This window comes from Muntiacus reevesi, chromosome 7, assembly GCF_963930625.1.
Source record: "Muntiacus reevesi chromosome 7, mMunRee1.1, whole genome shotgun sequence".
NCBI classification, from domain to species: domain Eukaryota; kingdom Metazoa; phylum Chordata; class Mammalia; order Artiodactyla; family Cervidae; genus Muntiacus; species Muntiacus reevesi.
This window is the reverse complement of record NC_089255.1, coordinates 98,479,024-98,497,328: the sequence shown is the minus strand read 5'-3', so window position 1 is coordinate 98,497,328 and position 18,305 is coordinate 98,479,024. Positions and strand designations below refer to the sequence as shown.

General features: G+C 36.6%; 1 protein-coding gene across 2 annotated transcripts in view; it reads right to left on the bottom strand.

Moving 5' to 3' along the window:
• The window catches only part of GOLM2 (golgi membrane protein 2), an 85,224-nt gene that overhangs the window by 9,801 nt on the left and 57,118 nt on the right, over positions 1 to 18,305 (bottom strand). For both annotated transcript variants that reach the window (XM_065941552.1, XM_065941553.1), the window contains exons 7-8: positions 11,459 to 11,557; positions 10,455 to 10,625 (exon numbers count right to left, since the gene is read on the bottom strand). In XM_065941552.1, the coding sequence (XP_065797624.1) occupies positions 10,455 to 10,625; positions 11,459 to 11,557 (270 nt within the window). The remainder of the gene's footprint in view (positions 1 to 10,454; positions 10,626 to 11,458; positions 11,558 to 18,305) is intronic.

Sequence of the window (18,305 nt, the reverse complement as noted above, 5' to 3'; positions counted from 1 at the left end):
AAACTTTATTCCAATCCCTAAAATATGAATATCATTAACTTACTGGTGATATAAGAATTTGAGACTTTTAGAAATTATAAAAACTCTGTGATAGGTTTAAAATGTGGGGAATTATATTTTTAAAATTCACATTGCAATGAGACAAACTTCCTCTGCTTGGAAAGAAAGGTTAAGTTCAAAGAGAAAGAATTATGGAGGTATTGGTCAATTCCACAGATGGCTCGCCACGTCATCAGGCCAATATATTTCTAACTGCTAAATAGACAGTCAATCAGAAAATATCCAAAATACATAAACAGCTTATATAACTCAATATCAAAAACACAACCTGATTAAAAAATGGACTGAATAAACATTTTCCCAAAGACATACAGATGGCTAACAGGCACAAAGAGGCTCAACAACACTAATCATTAGAGAAGTGCAAATCAAAACCACAATGAGGTATCATGTCACACTGATCAGAATGGCTATCATAAAAAAGCCTATAAATAATAAATGCTGGAAAGGGTGTGGAGAGTAGGGGATCCTTGTACACTGCTGATGGGAATGTAAATTGGTGCAGCCACTATGGAAGTTCCATAAACAACTAAAAATAGAACTACCATATGATCCAGCAATTTCACTCTTGGGTATATATCTGAGGAAAATGCAAACACTGAATCAAAAAGATATATGGGCCCTAATTTTCATAGCAGTATTATTTACAATAGTCATGATATGGAAGCAACCTAAGTGTCCATCAAAGGATAAATGGATAAAGAAGATGTGGTGTATATATATCAGATATATACTTAACTATAAAAAGGAAGGGAATTTTGCCATTTGCAACAACATGGATGGACCTGGAGGGCATTATGCTTAGTGAAATAAGTCAGAGAAAGATACATACTCTATGTTATCACTTATATGTGGAATCTAAAAATCAAGACAAACTGAAAAATACAAGAAAACAGAAACAGACTCATAGAGAACAAATTAGTGGTTACCAGTGGGGAGAGAGGAGGGAAGTACAAGATAGGGGGTTAAGAAGTACAAACTGTTATGTATAAAGTAAATAAGCTATGAGGATATATTGTCCAACACAGGGAATATAGCCAACATTTTATAATAACTTTCAATGGAGTATAAACTACAAAAATTTTGAATCACCATGTTGTACACGTGAAAATAATATAATACTGTAACAGCTATACAGCAAATAAAAAAATCGTCAATCAATTTTTCTTTAACTAAAAATAGTTAAAGAACAAATCATACTCACATAGGTTTTTTGAGGGGAGCAGTTTACAACAGAAAACTGTAGTAAATGGGACTAACAAAAAAGTACATACAATCATCTTAAATCTATTCTAGAATAGGGTTGGGTATATACAATAAATAAGTAAGTTGATAAAACAGAGGTAGAGAAAATAAATGGATGCACAAGAGTTAAGGAAAAAAGAGTAACATGAGAAAAGAGGTTGGTTGTGAGGAAGACAACCTGTCTTCTAATGGCAGTGATACAAAAAAGAAAAATTTTTTGGTGTCTATTATTATCTCTTTCTCTAATGATAAAAGATGCCAACGTAAGAAGGAAAAAAGATTTACAGAAAAGTATATTTTGCTTTTCTTAATATGCAATATTATGGACAAAATGCCTGGAGCAGTTAAATCTTTATGCAATGTGAAACTGTTGTTTTAAATACATAAACATTTTAACCTGGTAGTTACCAAGTGAGTTTATCCAGGTATACAATTTCCTCCAAGAAAATATTTTCATTTTTTTATCAGAATTATGAAACAGAGACCAAAAATTAGTCTAAAAAGGTTATTGCAAAATACAATTAATTTAACTAATATTATCAAACAGGGCAAATTAATCAAAGAATTGGTTGATGTGTCCCTATTATTCCAACAGAACAATTCACAAAGTTTCTTCTTTCTTTTTATTTTAAAGGTGTTTGATGTTCTGACTAGCTTGAATTCAGTCATAAAATTTTCATACTACAACTACAGTGACACTCAAGAGATAATAAGAAAATCAATAACAAGAATGTGTGACCACAATAGTAATTCATGTTATCATATATACAGTACAATAGACAACAAGAGAGAAAAAAAACACAGAGTTAACTACATAAACTTGCTATTTGCCAGCCAAGTAGGGGATATCAGACTTCACAGTGAATAAATATGACTATGTAAATAAAATGAATAATGCCAATCAATGTAAAAATTACATATTTTATATATTATAAATGTATAAATTTGTATAAATGTATAAATTATATAATTATCAGGCAATATACTTAGAAAAGGTTATACAAGGAAGAAATCAGTGTGAGTTAAGAGCTAGAAAGGAAGGTTTCAAAAAAAGAGGCCGTCAGGTTTCTGTCGTGTGACGGTTATCATGTTCACCTCGAAAGAGGCAAATATATTGTACTGTGACAGAGAGAAAGAAAAGAGCATTCAAATTAAGAAGAATGAAGACAGAGCATTCAAGAGGCAGTAAAGAGACTAATTTGACTGGATTTAAATTAGAAAGTAGACAGAGGAAGTTTGGATAAACAGTTGGAAATAATTACGAAAGACCTTTAAAGCCAGAGATTCTAAGAGGCTGCCTATGCCTATCTCATGGTACACTCCAAAGGAAGTCTTGTCTTCAGGACCGGTTCCTGCCTTGATTCTGGGAGATAACTTCTGAGACCTTGAGCCACGCTATACCAGTTTGATTGGACAAATTTATCCTAACAAAGTGATTTATGGTGAATGTTTGTTTTTGCTAGGTGCAAATTTTTTTAAAAAATAACTTACAAAAATCTTTAAAAGTTTCTTTTTAAAGTTTTCATTTTATATGTTTACTGCTGACATGTAGAAATGCAATTAACTTTCAATCCCATATCTAATAACTTTGCTAAATATATTTATTTAATAATTTATATACTGCTTTTGAATTTTCTACATATAAAATCATCCTAATATTGGCTTATCAGTTTTATTTCTTCCTTTCTAATCTCTATACTGTTTATTTTCCTTTCTTGTACTTTGTTTTGCTGAGTAGGACCTACTGTGAAAAGCTGGACAGAAGTGATCATAGTGGTTATCCTAGTGGATTTCAGAGGAAAGTTTCTGATAATTTACCATTAAGTATGATGTTTGTAACAGAATCTTGGCAAGATACTCTATCAGATTAAGGAAATTACCTTTTAATCCTAGTTTGCTTAGAGTTTGCTGTTTTTAATAAATACAAGCTGGATTTCCTTAATACTCTGGCCACCTGATGCGAAGAGCTGACTCATTTGAAAAGACCCCGATGCTGGGAAAGATTGAAGGCAGGAAGAGAAGGGGACAACAGAGGATGAGAGGGTTGGATGGTGTCACCAACTCAATGAACATGAGTTTGAGGAAGTTCCGGGAGTTGGTGATGGAAAGGGAGGCCTGGCGTGCTGCAGTCCATGGGGTCGCACAGAGTCAGACATGACTGAGCGACGGAACTGAACTGAACTGAACTGAATTTCCTCAAATGTTTTCTTTGCATGTATTGAGATAATCATTTGATTTTTCTTATATATTTGGTGAATGTGGTGAATTATAATACATAGACTGCTTTTCAAATGTTAAATATCCTTGCATTTTGAAAATAAATTCAACATGGGCATTATGTATATAATTTTTATCTATCTCTGGACTTGATTTACTAACATTTTTTTCAAGATTTTTTATATCTCCGCTAATAAGAGGGACTGTCCTATAACTTTCTTTTTTCATAGAATCCTTAGTTTTGCTAACCAACATATGCTAGCTTCATAAAATGAGTTGGGAAGTATGTCTACCTTTTCAATTCTCCAAAAGATTTCATGTTAGACTGGTTGGATTTCTTCCTTAAATGGAAGAATTCACCAGCAAAACCATTTGGGCATGAAAATTTCATTAAGGGAAAGTTTTAAATTACAGATTCAATATTTCACAGGGAATGAGACTATTCAGATTTTCCTCATCTTCTTGAGCCAGTTTTGTATACAGGTGTTCCTCTAGGCTATCATCCATTTCTTCTAAATTTTCAAGCAGTGTTTCAAATATTAATTTATAATCACTAAATATCCTCTAATATTATTATCTGTAGGATCTATGCTAATACATTCTTTTTCATTCCTCATATTATTAATTTGTGCCATCTCTTTCTGTCTTGATCTGTGCCAGGGGTCTTATTTTCACTAGTCCTTTCATTTTGTGATTTAATTATCAATTTCACATAATGATCCTGAATTTAGTAATCTAGTTAAACTCTATTACTTAAAGCAGCATCTCTTTTGGGATGTGTTAAGACTTTTGATTACCTATTCAACTTATTTAATGTTATTGGTTTTTGTTCAGGCTCTTAAATCTTAAGTTAATATTTGTAATCAATTTTCCAGGAAACTATTAATTTGATCTAAGTTTTCAAATTTATTGTCAAAGTTTTAGAATATTATTTATCTTCTAAATAGAAGAAAATAAAGATATTTTCTTCATTAAATATCACTAGGGGTATGTTAAAATTTTTTTCTTTCCTAATTCTTCTTTATTTTCCATTGCCTTTATGACTGCTCTTGTCTTTATTGTTTTCTTCCTTCTACAGTCTTTAAGCTGCTCAAGGGTCAACCACAGTGTGAGAAGGGAGTGGCTGGCTTGACCAAGCGAGTAGGGACATGAAGAAGGGCTCATCAAAGAGGCGCCAGCAGAGCATGGCTTTCAGTACAATCAGGGGTTTGCCAGAACGAGAACAAGAAGAGGAAATAGTAAAGAATTCTTCCAAAACTTCAAAAGTATTGAGGAGGTGGTGAAAAAAATATAGTGGAAAAACAGTGAACCTGAAGATAAGGGACCTAAATAATAGTCCTGGTACTTCTACTATTTGCCTCAAGTAAATTAAACTCTGGATCTAGTTTTTGTTGTGTACAAAATGAAGAACCCACATAACAGTGGAGTCTCAAACTTTAATGTAAATATAAACAAGGTCTAGGGTGGAGTTTGAAATCTTCTCAGCAGTCACGGGAGGTGTGGGTGCTGCTAGTCTAGACTAACAGGGACTATACTACCTCTAATGGTCTGTTAGGGAGCCGCTCACCAAAACCACCCACCACGGCCAGGCATGGTAATAAGAGCTGGCACAAGCAGTCTCACCACCAGAAGCTCCAGTGAGGAACATGATGCTATCACCGAAGACTAACTGGAAGATTTTGGGAGTGGCCAAAACGAGGGAGGTGACGCCAGTTCGTAATACGTCCTGCCAGCCTTCCAGAAACCCTCCTGTTAGAAACCAGCCTGACTGAGAGATGCGCGCACCATCAGGAAAGGCCCTGGATCAGACTGAATGTGGGCATAGGCAAGATCATTAGCCAGAAACAACCAGAAAGCTAACGGTACCACCTAAAACCTGAGACTATGAACCACGTGGCAGAGCACTTCTCCTGGGGTCCCTTACCCTGATGCTCTCTGCTTGAGCTCCCCTTTCCAATAAAGTCTTCTGCTTTGTCAGTACCTGCATCTTCTCGGACCGTTTATTTCTGAGTGCCAGACACAAGTTCGGGCTTCCCAGGCGGCGCCAGTGGTAGAGAACCTCCCTGCCAAAGCGGGAGGCGTTAGAGACGTGGGTTTGATCTCTGGGTGGGGAAGATCCCCTGGAGGGGGGCATGGCAACCCACTCCAGTACTCTTGCCTGGACAGAAGGGCCTGGTGGGTCATGGCGGCACAAAGAGTCAAGACACAGCGGAAGCGACTTAGCAGAGCACAGCGTATTCCAAAGAGACAAAATAATCCACTGGTGGTTAAAAAAAAGTGAAAATTTAGTAGTATATATATGACCAAATAAGATAGATGATTTTCTACAAAAGAAATGAAGAGTCTCATAAGTCAAGGTGGATATGCTTGAATATACACAAATAAAAACCTACTGTGTTAAATTCAGCTAAGTTGTAGGATATAAGCTCAACAAACAAAAATCAGTCATAACTGGAGAAATGTGGAGGAAAGGGAACCCTTATGCACTCCTGGTAGGAAAGTAAATTAGTGCTACCACTATGGTTTCATATAGAAAACATTATGGAGGTTCCTCAAAAAATTAAAAAATATCCTATGATCCAGCAATTCCATTTTGGGTATTTATCTGAAGAAAATGAAAACACTAACTTGAAAAGATACATGCACCTCCATGCTACATTAGCATTACTTACAACAGCCAAGATGTGAGAACAACCTAAGTGTCCACTGGTGAATGAATGGATAAAGACATGGTGGTATATATGTGTCATGAAATATTATTTAGCCATAAAAAAAGAATGAAATCTTGTCATCTGAAACAACATGATTGAACCTTGATGGCATTATGCCAAGTGAAACAGTAAGTACCATGTGATCTCTCTTCTATGTAGAATCTAAAAAAAAAGTAAAACAAACAAACAAAAATAAAACTCATAATACAAAGAATAGATTGATGATTGGCAGAGGCTGGGGTGGGGGCATATGAGAAATGGGTGAAGTCGGGACAAAAGCAAAAAAGAAAAAATGTATTTGATGTAAAATACTCATAAAAATTTTGAATCATATTCAAAATATTAACTTAAATATGTTTATATAGGCTAATAGATATGACATAAGTATATTTTATAGTATATTTAAAAACAGTGATTCATATCTATTATTCTAAAAGAGTGAAAATAAAATACATTCTAAATCTTTACAATGAACCCAAATATTAGCATATTCTTAGAAATTTGCATTAAAAATTTTAAAACCAAAAGTCAAGGGAAAAAAAAAATCAGTCATATTTCTATGCATTAGCAATAAACAATCTGAAAAGGAAATTAAGAGAACAATTTGAATTACAGTAACATAAAAAAGAATACAATGCTTAGGAATAAATTTAACCAAGGGGGCACAAGACTGGTCCATTGAAAACTACAAAAAATTGCTGAAAAAAATTAAGATACCCTAAAGTAATGGAAAGACATCCTATCTTCATGGATTAATAGACCTAATATTGTTCAGATGACAATCCTCCCCAAAGCAATCTACAGATTTGATGCAATTCCTATTAAAATCCCAACTGTCTCTTTAGTAGAAATAAAACAGCAGATCCTAAAATTCAGATGGAATTGTCAGAGATTCCAAAAGTCAGAATAATCTTATAATGAAGGGCAAAGTTGGAAAACTCACACTTCCCAATTTCAAAACTTACTATAAAGTGACAGTAATCAAAACTGTGCTGCTGGCGTCTGGCATCAGTGGGACAGAACTCAAAGTCCAAAATGAACCCATACATGTGTCATCAACTGATTTTTGACAAGAATGCCAAGACTGCTCAATGCAGAAAGAGGGTCTCTTCAATGAACAATGCTGGGACAAGTGAACACCTGTATACAGAGTATAACTGAATCCTTACCTCACACCATATACAAATATTAACTTAAAATACATCAAAAACCTACATATGAAAGCTAAAACTATTACTGTGGTGACCATTTTGCAATGTATACAAATGTTGAATCATTATGTTGTACACCTGAAACTAATAGAATATTGTAAGTCAATTATACCTCAAGTTAAAAAAAAAAAAAAAAAGACCAGAAGCTATAAAGCCCTTAGAGGAAAACATGACCTTTAATTTGGCAAAGATTCTTAGACGTGACACCAAAGCACGAACCACAAAGGAAAAATAGATGCATTGGACCTCATCAAAATTAAAACTTCACGCATTGTAGGACTATCAAAGTGTGAAAAGACAAACGCTAGAACAGGCAAAAACATTTGCAAATCATATATCTGACAAGGGTCTAGTATCCAGAATATATAAATAATGCTTAAAACTCAACAGCAAAGAAAGCAACCCGATTTGAAAATAGGCAAAGGACTTGAATAGACATTTCTCCAAAGAGGATATACAAATGGCCAACAAATATATGAAAAGATGATCAATGTCATCAGTCATTAGGGAAACGCAAATGAAAGTCACAATGAGATGCCACTTCACACAGGACAGGATGGCACCAGTGAAAACAACAGCAATGGAGAATGTTAAGCGCTGACAAGGATGCTGAGAAACTGGACCTCTCATGCACTGCTGGTGGAACTGTAAAATGGTGCAGCTGCCGTGGAAAATAGTTTGGCAGTTCCTTATAAAGCAAAACATAGAATTACTGATAACCCAGCAATTCTACACCTACGTACATAACAACACTTAAAGAAATGGGAAAAAAAAAAAAAAAAAGAAATGGGAAACGAGTGATCAACAAAAACTTGTAAATAAATGTTCAGAGCAACACTAGTCACAACAGCCAAAAAGTGGGAACAATCCAAATGCCCATCTATGAGTGAATGGATAAACAAAATGTATTCATATAATTGAATGATATCCAGCCATAAGAGGAATAAAAGGTTCACATGACTGAACCTTGAAAACATTATGCTAAGAGAAAGAAGCCAGACAAAAAAGGCTACACACTGCATGATTCCATTTACATGAAATATCCAGAATAGGTGAATCCATAGTCAGAAATGAGGTCAGTGTTGCCAAGGACTGTGGGCGTCAGCAAACGAGCAGGGGCTGCGTAATGGGCACAGGTTCTCATCCGTATCAATGAGCACTTTCTGGAACCACAAATTTAAACATTCTCTAGTGACACTGTGAAACTGTTCTAGAGAACAATCTGACAATTTGTAACAGGGGTTATAAAGTTAGTCAAGTACTTTGCAAATTCAGTCAAGAGATCATACTTATAAAAGAACATTCAAAGTAGAAGCAGGAAATAATTTGAAATAAAAGGTAATCCTAGTCATGACTGCTAACATAAGACACTATGAAATAATTTAAACAATCAATTAAAGAGCAGAGCTAGGCAAACTATTATTATTGCCTAAATACAATGGCATGTGAATATATCTTCATGTGTGTATGTGTATATATATATATTTAATGATAACTATATAACCATCTGATAAGTTAAAACACATGTAAGAAATAATGTCAAAGTAAATCACAAAACAGTGCTCACACTGATTTCAACTCTCTCTGTATATGTTGAAAAGAATTCAGAATAAGATTTTAAAACTCTTTTACAAAGAAATTGTAGGGAATTCCCTGGCAGTCCAGAGATTGGGACTCCGTGCTTCCACTGGAGGGGGGATGGGTTTCATCCCTGGTCGGCGAACTAGGAACCCGCATGCCACATATCATGGCCAAGGAAAAAACTTGTAGAAAGTAATAATTTTCCAGCCACTCTACCCAAAGACTGGTTGGGAGGTAAGAGAGTGATAACAATTTTTACAGAATAAACTATAAGTAGAAGAAAATCTTAAGTGATCAAATTAAGATATTTTATCTTAGTAAGAGTCTGACCTTACCATAATTCTTTTTGTTGAGCTAAAAAGTTTTGAAGCCAATCCTCCAACAAGATTTGGAGGAAATATTTTTTCAACTGTATTTAAAAATGTTAGCCATATTCTTGTAATCAAAAACATTTTTTACATAATATTTCAGTCAAGATACATGGATAGGCTTTAAAACATCAAGGAAGGAAAATCAGTTAAATGTAAATAAACTATATGTTCATATAGATGCAGAAATAACTGTCATAAGACCAATTTAAAAATGTAACACTGTGCAGTTCTCACCATACAAACAACCTGTGTACAAGTAAACGCCTAAACACTGCTCTGAAGAGTTGTTGCCATGGAAGCCACCCTTAAAAGTAAAGAAAAGCAAACTGGAGCTTTCAAACATTCTGTCTATTTAGAAGCTGAAGGGAGGAAGGTTTAAATAGCAGAAGCAGTGAAAAGTACAATTTGAGAGAGCTGGCCTGTTCCTAATTCTGTCAACTACCCAAATTTTTTCTTCTATATCTTGAAAACCTACCAATTAGAGAATTATGCAAACAAACAGGTATTTTCCACTTATCATAATCAATATCTCTGAAACAATTAAGCAGTCAAATCTTATTACCCAGTACTATGAATCTGTTCCATTTTTTTCAATTCTCTCCTAAAACCTAAATGAAGCAAATCGCAACTGGAAGGAATGGAAAAGCAAACAGCATTGAGTCTTCTACCATGCAGTCTTTATCGCTTCCAGAACCCATTTTTCAAAACTCTATCTTCTCTCTCTTCTAATCAAAGTTTCATTTAGCTTAACAAAATATTATCTTTTCTCACTTCTCAAAAAATTTTCACATTCATAAGAACTGATAGCATTTTAAAAAATCAACTCACCTGAATTTTTTTTTAATACTGGAGAACAAAAGAAGTTTTTGAATGTGTTCTTTAGAATATGTAAAACCTACTTTTCTTTAACATTTTACTACCATCATACTTTATATGTGTAAAACTTTACTATACATTCATTTCTTAGAGATTATAATAATGAAGACGCTAATTGAGCCTTGCAAATAAATATATTTAAAGAAATCTTTTCAGCATAATACTCATCAACTGATTCTTACTTTGCTTCAATTTATGGAAATCACCAGCTCGATCCTTGGTAGCCTGCTTTAGAACTTCTGCTTGAATTCTGGGTTCACTCTCCAAGTTAGGGCCTGGAATTAAACGCTGAAGAGGATTGGAAGGGTTCTGTTTTGAAGTTCTAGAGTTTCCATTGTGGTTTATATGAGAATCTATGGCAAAAATCATCAAATTAAGGTCATAGTTTGCAGAAAATTTTCATAAGACCTACTTGAGAAAAGTAAGACACACTGTTATCTGATACTGGGTTAGCAAGTAGGTTTTTTTTTTCCCAAGCTTTATTTTATTTCTTTAATCAAAGCTTATAACCAATATGGTTTTAGTTGTGTGACGTTTACTGACCATTCCCAGGCAGATATCTTTAGTGCTGATTATAAATGTATACACCAACAGGATATATTGTTTTTCAGTCGCTCACTCTCTGAGACCTCATGGACTAATGTAAAGGCAGTGATATCCATATCTTCCCTACAAATTCTAAATTGCTGTCAGAAATCTCCAAAATCCATAAGGCTTTTAGAATTTCTAGTCTCAGTTTTATAGGAATCTACCCTTAAAATAAGAATTGATATGAATAAAATTCATTGTAATAAACTGAGTACGTATTCAGTAGAAAACAAACAGAAAAGTATAGAGTAGGTAGCTTAATACAGATGGATCTCTTAACGTTTAGCAGGCCTCTGGGAGATACACTTGAACGCATTCTGAAGAAGGTAAATGCATAGACGCCAGCAGCACCGAAAGGGAAGGCAGTCCAGAGCGGCAGAACAGATGATTCTTCTGCTCTTAGAAGTCCATTAGACAAAGTTAACTTTATAATGATTTCTCCCTGAGTTTTTATCAGTCATTTGACAATACATAACGTTAACTACAAGAATGAATCATACTTCACTGTGCTGCTAAATGACATGTTTTATTCCCTATATAAGACCACATAACTAGTATTTTGATTTTCAAATGGAATTTTAAGAATAAGACTTCATACCTGGAACCATATTTGGGGAGAGAGGTTTTCCAGTTGGAAGATGGGAGATTACTTGATGACTTTCATATTGAGAAAAGGAAACAGGGGGTTTCTTTAAAGCTAAAAGAAAAAAAAAAGATCCATATTATTCCCAGTGATACTATGGTTTATAAAAACCAACCACCATGAATCTATTTACACTGCATTAATCCTATGATGCTTATTCTAATTTTGTAATCCTTATAGTTGGTATATTAATAATTTATGGTTACTAATTGAAATATTGTACCATCCATCACAGATTTTGGTGATCAATAAATCTGACCAGCATACAAAACATGAATTCTGTCTTGTTCGCCACTACATTCCCAACACCTAGAGTAGTGCCTGCCATATAAGAGGAGCTCAATTAAAATCTGATGAATGAATAAATAAATGAATCTCTTCAGATACGGTGAGAACTTTTTATATAGATAGTATAAATAAAAACTGACATTTATAGATTACACAAAGCTATGAGAATATGCTATTCTAAGTTGCTCAGATTTAAATACAAACTAAGTATGACTGATGCAACAAGTTGAGATTTTATTTTTGAAGAGGGAATTTTTAAGTTTTGTACAAAAAGTTTTACTAGCAAAGATGTACATACTTAGAGTTGGGATTCTCTTCTGCCATAAGAAATGAAGGCAAGGCAAACAGGTTAATTTTCACTCATTCCACCACAACCTTGGGCAGCTTAATGTGACAGAAAGGCAGAGAACAAGACAAAAACTACAGAGAAGGGAAACAGATAAAGAGGGTAAAAACTGAAAGTCATCTATGAACTTCCAGATGTTCAAGTTGGATTTAGAAAAGGCAGAGGAACCAGAGATCAAATTGCCAAAATCTGTTGGATCATTGAGAAAGCAAAAGAGTTCCAAAAAACCATCTACTTCTGCTTCATTGACTACACCAAAGCCTTTGACTGTGTGGATCACAATAAACTGTGGAAAATTCTGAAAGAGATGGGAACACCAGACCACCTGACCTGCCTCCTGAGAAAGCTGTATGCAGGTCAAGAAGCAACAGTTAGAACTGGACATGGAACAGACTGGTTCCAAATCGGGCAAAGAGTACGTCAAGACTATATATTGTCACCCTGCTTATTTAACATATATGGAGAGTACATCATGAGAAACGCTGGACTGGATGAAGCACAGCTGGCATCAAGATTGCCGGGAGAAATATCAATAACCTCAGATACGCAGATGACACCACCCTTATAGCAGAAAGCGAAGAACTAAAAAAGCCTCTTGATGAAAGTCAAAGAGGAGAGTGAAAAAGTTGGATTAAAACTCAACATTCAGAAAACAAAGATCACGGCATCTGGTCCCATCACTTCACGGAAAATAGATGGGTAAACAGTGGAAACAGTGAGAGACTTTATTTTGGAGGGTTCCAAAATCACTGCAGATGGTGACTGCAGCCATGAAATTAAAAGACGCTTGCTCCTTGGAAGAAAAGCTATCACCAACCTAGACAGCATATTAAAAAGCAGAGACATTACTTTGCCAACAAAGGTCTGTCTAGTCAAAGCTATGGTTTTTCCAGTAGTCATGTATGGATGTGAGAGTTGGACTATAAAGATAGCTGAGTGCCGAAGAATTGATGCTTTTGAACTGTGATGTTGGAGAAGACTCTTGAGAGTCCCTTGGACTGCAGGGAGATCCAACCAGTCCATCCTAAAGGAAATCAGTCCTGAATATTTATTGGAAGGACTGATGTTGAAGCTGAAACTCCAATACTTTGGCCACCTGACAAGAACTGACTCACTGGAAAAGACACTCATGCTGGGAAAGACCGAAGGCAGGAGTAGAAGGGGACGACAGAGGATGAGATAGTTGGATGGCATCACAGATTCAATAGACATGAGTTTGAGTAAACTCCGGGAGCTGGTAATGGACAGGGAGTCCTGGTGTGCTGCAGTCCATGGGGTTGCAAAGAGTAAGACACGACTGAGCGACTGAACTGAACTGATCTACAAGATACAGTTAGTGTCCCATTTTATTCTTCTAAAACTTTGGTGTGGCAGATATGATGCTTTGTGACCCTATTTCATTTTATTTTTCCTAGGTATAGAGGAAGATCAGCCTTCCTTATGGTTATGGGCCATGAAACTGGGTTCCAGCTATGAAAATGTAAGTGAAATTGAATGTGCCATTTCAAAACGTGCCAATAAAATCTCCTGCACAAATCAACTACAATCTCTTTTCCCTTCTGCCACGAATTCAGAGGCTACCTATGAAGATGGTGGCATCAAATAATGTAAGAAGACATAGCTTGGAGGAGAGCTGCCAAGAGAGTCATCCAACCTGCATCACACTGCAAAGTGAACATTTACATAAACAAAACTGTACTGCTTTAAGGAACTGCAATTTGGAGATTATTTGTTAATACACCACTGCCTAGTCAATCCCATCTAATATACTTGGGTTATTTTTATAATCCTCAAAGTCTGTTTCAATGACTGTATTTCATCATTTATTTTTTTTTCATTATTTATTATGTATTTATTATTACACAGATTTACCCAAATTTAAGGGCCCAAGAAGCTTAAAATTCACTCTAATATAGCAACCCATTCAAAGTTACAGAAAGTTGAGGTTTTTAATATCTCACTGGGTGCCCATTTCCTTGTTCATATTCCCAGCTGCAATGCTCAACACCCACATCTGTACATAAGACAACTAAATAGCAACAACCAGCCAACATCTTTAGAGAGCAGTACTTTGAAAGCCTAACAACACAATCTTGATTTGCTAACTGGCTCTGAGGACACTAAGCATCTAGTAGATACATTGGGAAGAGGAAGTCAGTCACAACCTACAAATCTGTTGATCACTGTTGGACCCTAGCTAGCCTCACTACTATAAAACCAGAAGACAAGACAGGGTACTTTCAAGATTAAATAAGAAGTGATCATATATGTTACATGTTCTTAGTTTATTTAACAATCCCTCCTGCTCAAGAACAAGCTGACTATTTAGAGGAGAAACTATGCAAATTTAGATAAGTAGAAAAAGCTGGATTAAAAAGAGCCTTTATTTACGGATTTGATACCTGCTTGGGCAACTATGCGATGCAGTGCAGCCAAAAAACAAAAACCAGGCTTTATACAACATCTGGAAGAGTTTAGAACTGATAGACAGGCGTATCTGCTAATATTGTCGGCTCACTTCCACACTACTGCAACAACGTGATTACAGCAATAAAGCGAGTCACATACATTTTTTGGGCTTCCTAGGACGTATAAGGAGAAGGCAATGGCACCCCACTCCAATACTCTTGCCTGGAAAATCCCATGGATGGAGGAGCCTGGTAGGCTGTGGTTCATGGGGTCACTAAGAGTCGGACACAACTGAGCAACTTCACTTTCACTTTTCCCTTTCACACATTGGAGAAGGAAATGGCAACCGACTCCAGTGTTCTTGCCTGGAGAATCCCAAGGACGGGGGAGCCTGGTGGGCTGCCGTCTATGGGTCACACAGAGTCGGACACGACTAAAGTGACTTAGCAGCAGCAGCAGCAGCAGCAGGACATATAAAAGCTATGTTTACATGAGACAGCAGCCTATCAAGTGGACAGTTGTGTTATGTCTAAAAAATCAATGTACACACCTTAATTTTAAAACACTTCATTGCTGAAAAACACTAACCGTTACCTGAGCCTTTAGCAAGTTGTAATCTTTTTGCTGGTGCAGGGCTTGAAATATTGCAAGAGGTACCAAAATGCGACACACAGACATGAAGTAAGCAAAGGCTGCTGGGAAAATGGCACTCGTAGATTTGCTTGACACCGGGTTGCCACAAACATTCAATTTGTAAAAAACACAATCTGTGAAGGGCAGTAAAGCTAAGCACAGTGAAACAGGGCTTGTCTTTGCTGGAAGCCACACAGTCATCCCTCGGTATCGGGGGCCTAGCTCAGGACACCCCAACCCCGTGCTAAGCCTCTTAGTTCCCTTCATCCACGGTCCTGTATCGGAGGGTTCACACGGCCAGAGTGCAAACAGCACACAGTCCGGGGCAGGGGGAATCCATCGACGAATCTGAGGACACCACTGTGGCAATACGGAGCCTCGAGAGTATGGCACGAATTACTACACTCTTAAAAGTTCAGAAAAGCAGAGAAGCAGGAAGAAGTGCAAAATGAGCTGTAATTCCACCACTTAAAGATAAGCACTGCTACCTTTTCAAGATTATGTTTTGTTTTTTTCTGTACATTACATAATATACCTTAAAATTAGGATACCATCATATACACTATTTTATAATCTGATTAATATTTTATACATATTTTTCTGTGCCATCTCAATTTCTTCTATAACATTCCTAAAAGGTATAATAGTATTGAATCAAAACTTCCAATTTAATAGGTTTGACTTGAAAGATCTGGGTTAAAGGATTGCCACAAGGACTTCAGAGTACGATCTGCAGCAGCTAAGCTAATTGGTGGACAGATTTTTTACTACTGAGGAAAAAGTAATGTGTGTTCTGTAAACACTTTGGGTTTTATGCTTTTACTTTGACTTTTTTGTTTATTTTCCTAGAAAAGTTCCTTTAAAAAAAACTCCAGTCTTATTTTTTTTTTAGGGGAAAGGTGATTTATTTACACCCAAGAAGAGATAGAGGCTTTCCCAGAAGGCAGAATTATTAGCTACAGTTAGTGGTACAAAAAATAGTGAAGATCCAGAAAATTACTAATGGACCTGGACACTTAAACTAAGACTGCTAATCTTGCTCTCTAATTCTGTATAGAGTCCTTCAGACTTTTTTTCTGTACATCTACAAATATCTAGTTTTTCCTCCACAAAAATGAGATTCTATTGTACTTGCTCCCTTCTAACCTGCTTTTTTTCATGAAAAAATCATAGATATATTGGGAATTCCCTGGCAGCCCAGTAGCCAGGACTCCACACTTTCACTGCCAAGGGCCCAGGTTCAATCCCTGGTTGGGGAACTAAGATCACACAAGCTACACAGTATGGCCAAAAACAATCATAGCTATATACTCATCTGTTAATAAAAATTAGTCAACATCATTTTTTTTAAGGACTGCATACCAAATTTTATGGATAGAACACATTTAATGACCTAATAAGCTTATCTGTTATATTTATATGGTTTTAAATTTATCATTATAAATAATTTTATGGTGAGCATTCTTTTCTTTTTTTTTTTTTTTATGGTGAGCATTCTTGTAACTAGAGTAAATTCTTAGCTTCCCCAGTGGCTCAGAGGGTAAAGTGTCTGCCTGCAATGCGGGAGACTTGGGTTCAATTCCTGGGTTGGGAAGATCTCCTGGAGAAGGAAATGGCAACCCACTCTGGTATTCTTGCCTGGAAAATCCCATGGATGGAGAAGCCTGGTAGGCTACGGTCCATGGGGTCGCAAAGAGTTGGACACGACTGAGCAACTGAACAACAACAAAAATGATAAAACTTGTTTAACCATAAAGACAGTATACAAAGCCCCTAGAGCAGATGCTTTTATCGTACCACTATGATATTGGGCTTTGCATTTTTTTTTTTTAAATAAAGGAGCGGAATCAATTTGGAAATTCAATCATTCAACAATAGTTATTTATTAAGTGTCTACTATATGCTAGGGCTTCCCTGGTGGCTCAGTGGTAAAGAATCCCCCTACCAATGCAGAAGATACAGGTTCAATCCCTGGGTTAGGAAGATCCCCTGGAGAAGGGAATGGCTACCCACTTCAGTATTCTTGCCTGGGAAATCCCATGGACAGAGGACCCTGGTGGGCTACAGTCCATGGGGTTGCAGAAGAGTTGGAATGACTTAGCAGTGGACAAAACAGACCAACTTATAAAACAACAAATGAATTAATAAGTATCTATAGCATAGAATGCAAATGTCATAGTAAAAATGTTATGCATTAAGTAAAATACGGAAGTGTGATAAAGGGACGTGCAATGACGACCCTACATGCAAGGCAGCAAAAGACATACAGACGTAGAGAACAGGCGTTCGGGCCATGTGGGAGGAGGCGAGGGTGGGATGACTTGAGAGAAAGCACTGAAGCATGTCTGTCACCATACATAAAATCGATGACCAGCAAGTTCATGTGTGAAGCCTGCAGGGTGCTCCAAGCCGGTGCTCTGGGAGAACCCGGAGGGGTGGGGTGGGGGATTCAGGACCAGGGGACACATGCACCCGTGGCTGATTCACGTCAGCGTGTGGCCAAAACCAGCACAGCACTGCAAAGTAATTAGCCTCCAATTAAAGTAAATTAATTTAAAAAAAAGAGTAGTGGATGTTCTATTTTAGATGGTTTGGTCAGGGAAGGCACTTCTGAAGACCTCTCTGGGCAGAAGTGGGAGTGAAATGTGAAGAGTACCTCAAGCAGAGACCAGCAAGAACAAAGAAAGGCCCCGAGACAGAAGCGTGCGCAGAGGCTCTGAGTAAACGAAGGAAAGGCCTGAGACGAAAGCAGAGAAATGAAGTCAGAGAGGAGAGCAAGGCCCGAGTTAGAGATGAGGAACACTAAACAAACGTCAGACAGGAGAGCAGCGGGCTGAGGGCTGGGATGAAGCTGGCAATTTCAAAGGAAGCAACAACAGTACCACTTATAGCAAGAGTAGCCCCCATTTTCTGAATGCTGAGTGTGACCAGGCTCTATCTCATGCAACTCTCAGAGCCAAGGGAGGGAGGTAGTGCCTTTCACAGAAAAGGGACGGAAACTCACAACAGCAGAGATGAGGCATATCTACTACTTGACTTAAAAATTCAAAGCAGTTATTTCTGAAGAACCTGGCTGATAAGCTTACAAAAGGTAAGAGAGAAAAAAAGAGTAACAGGAAGTTTAGG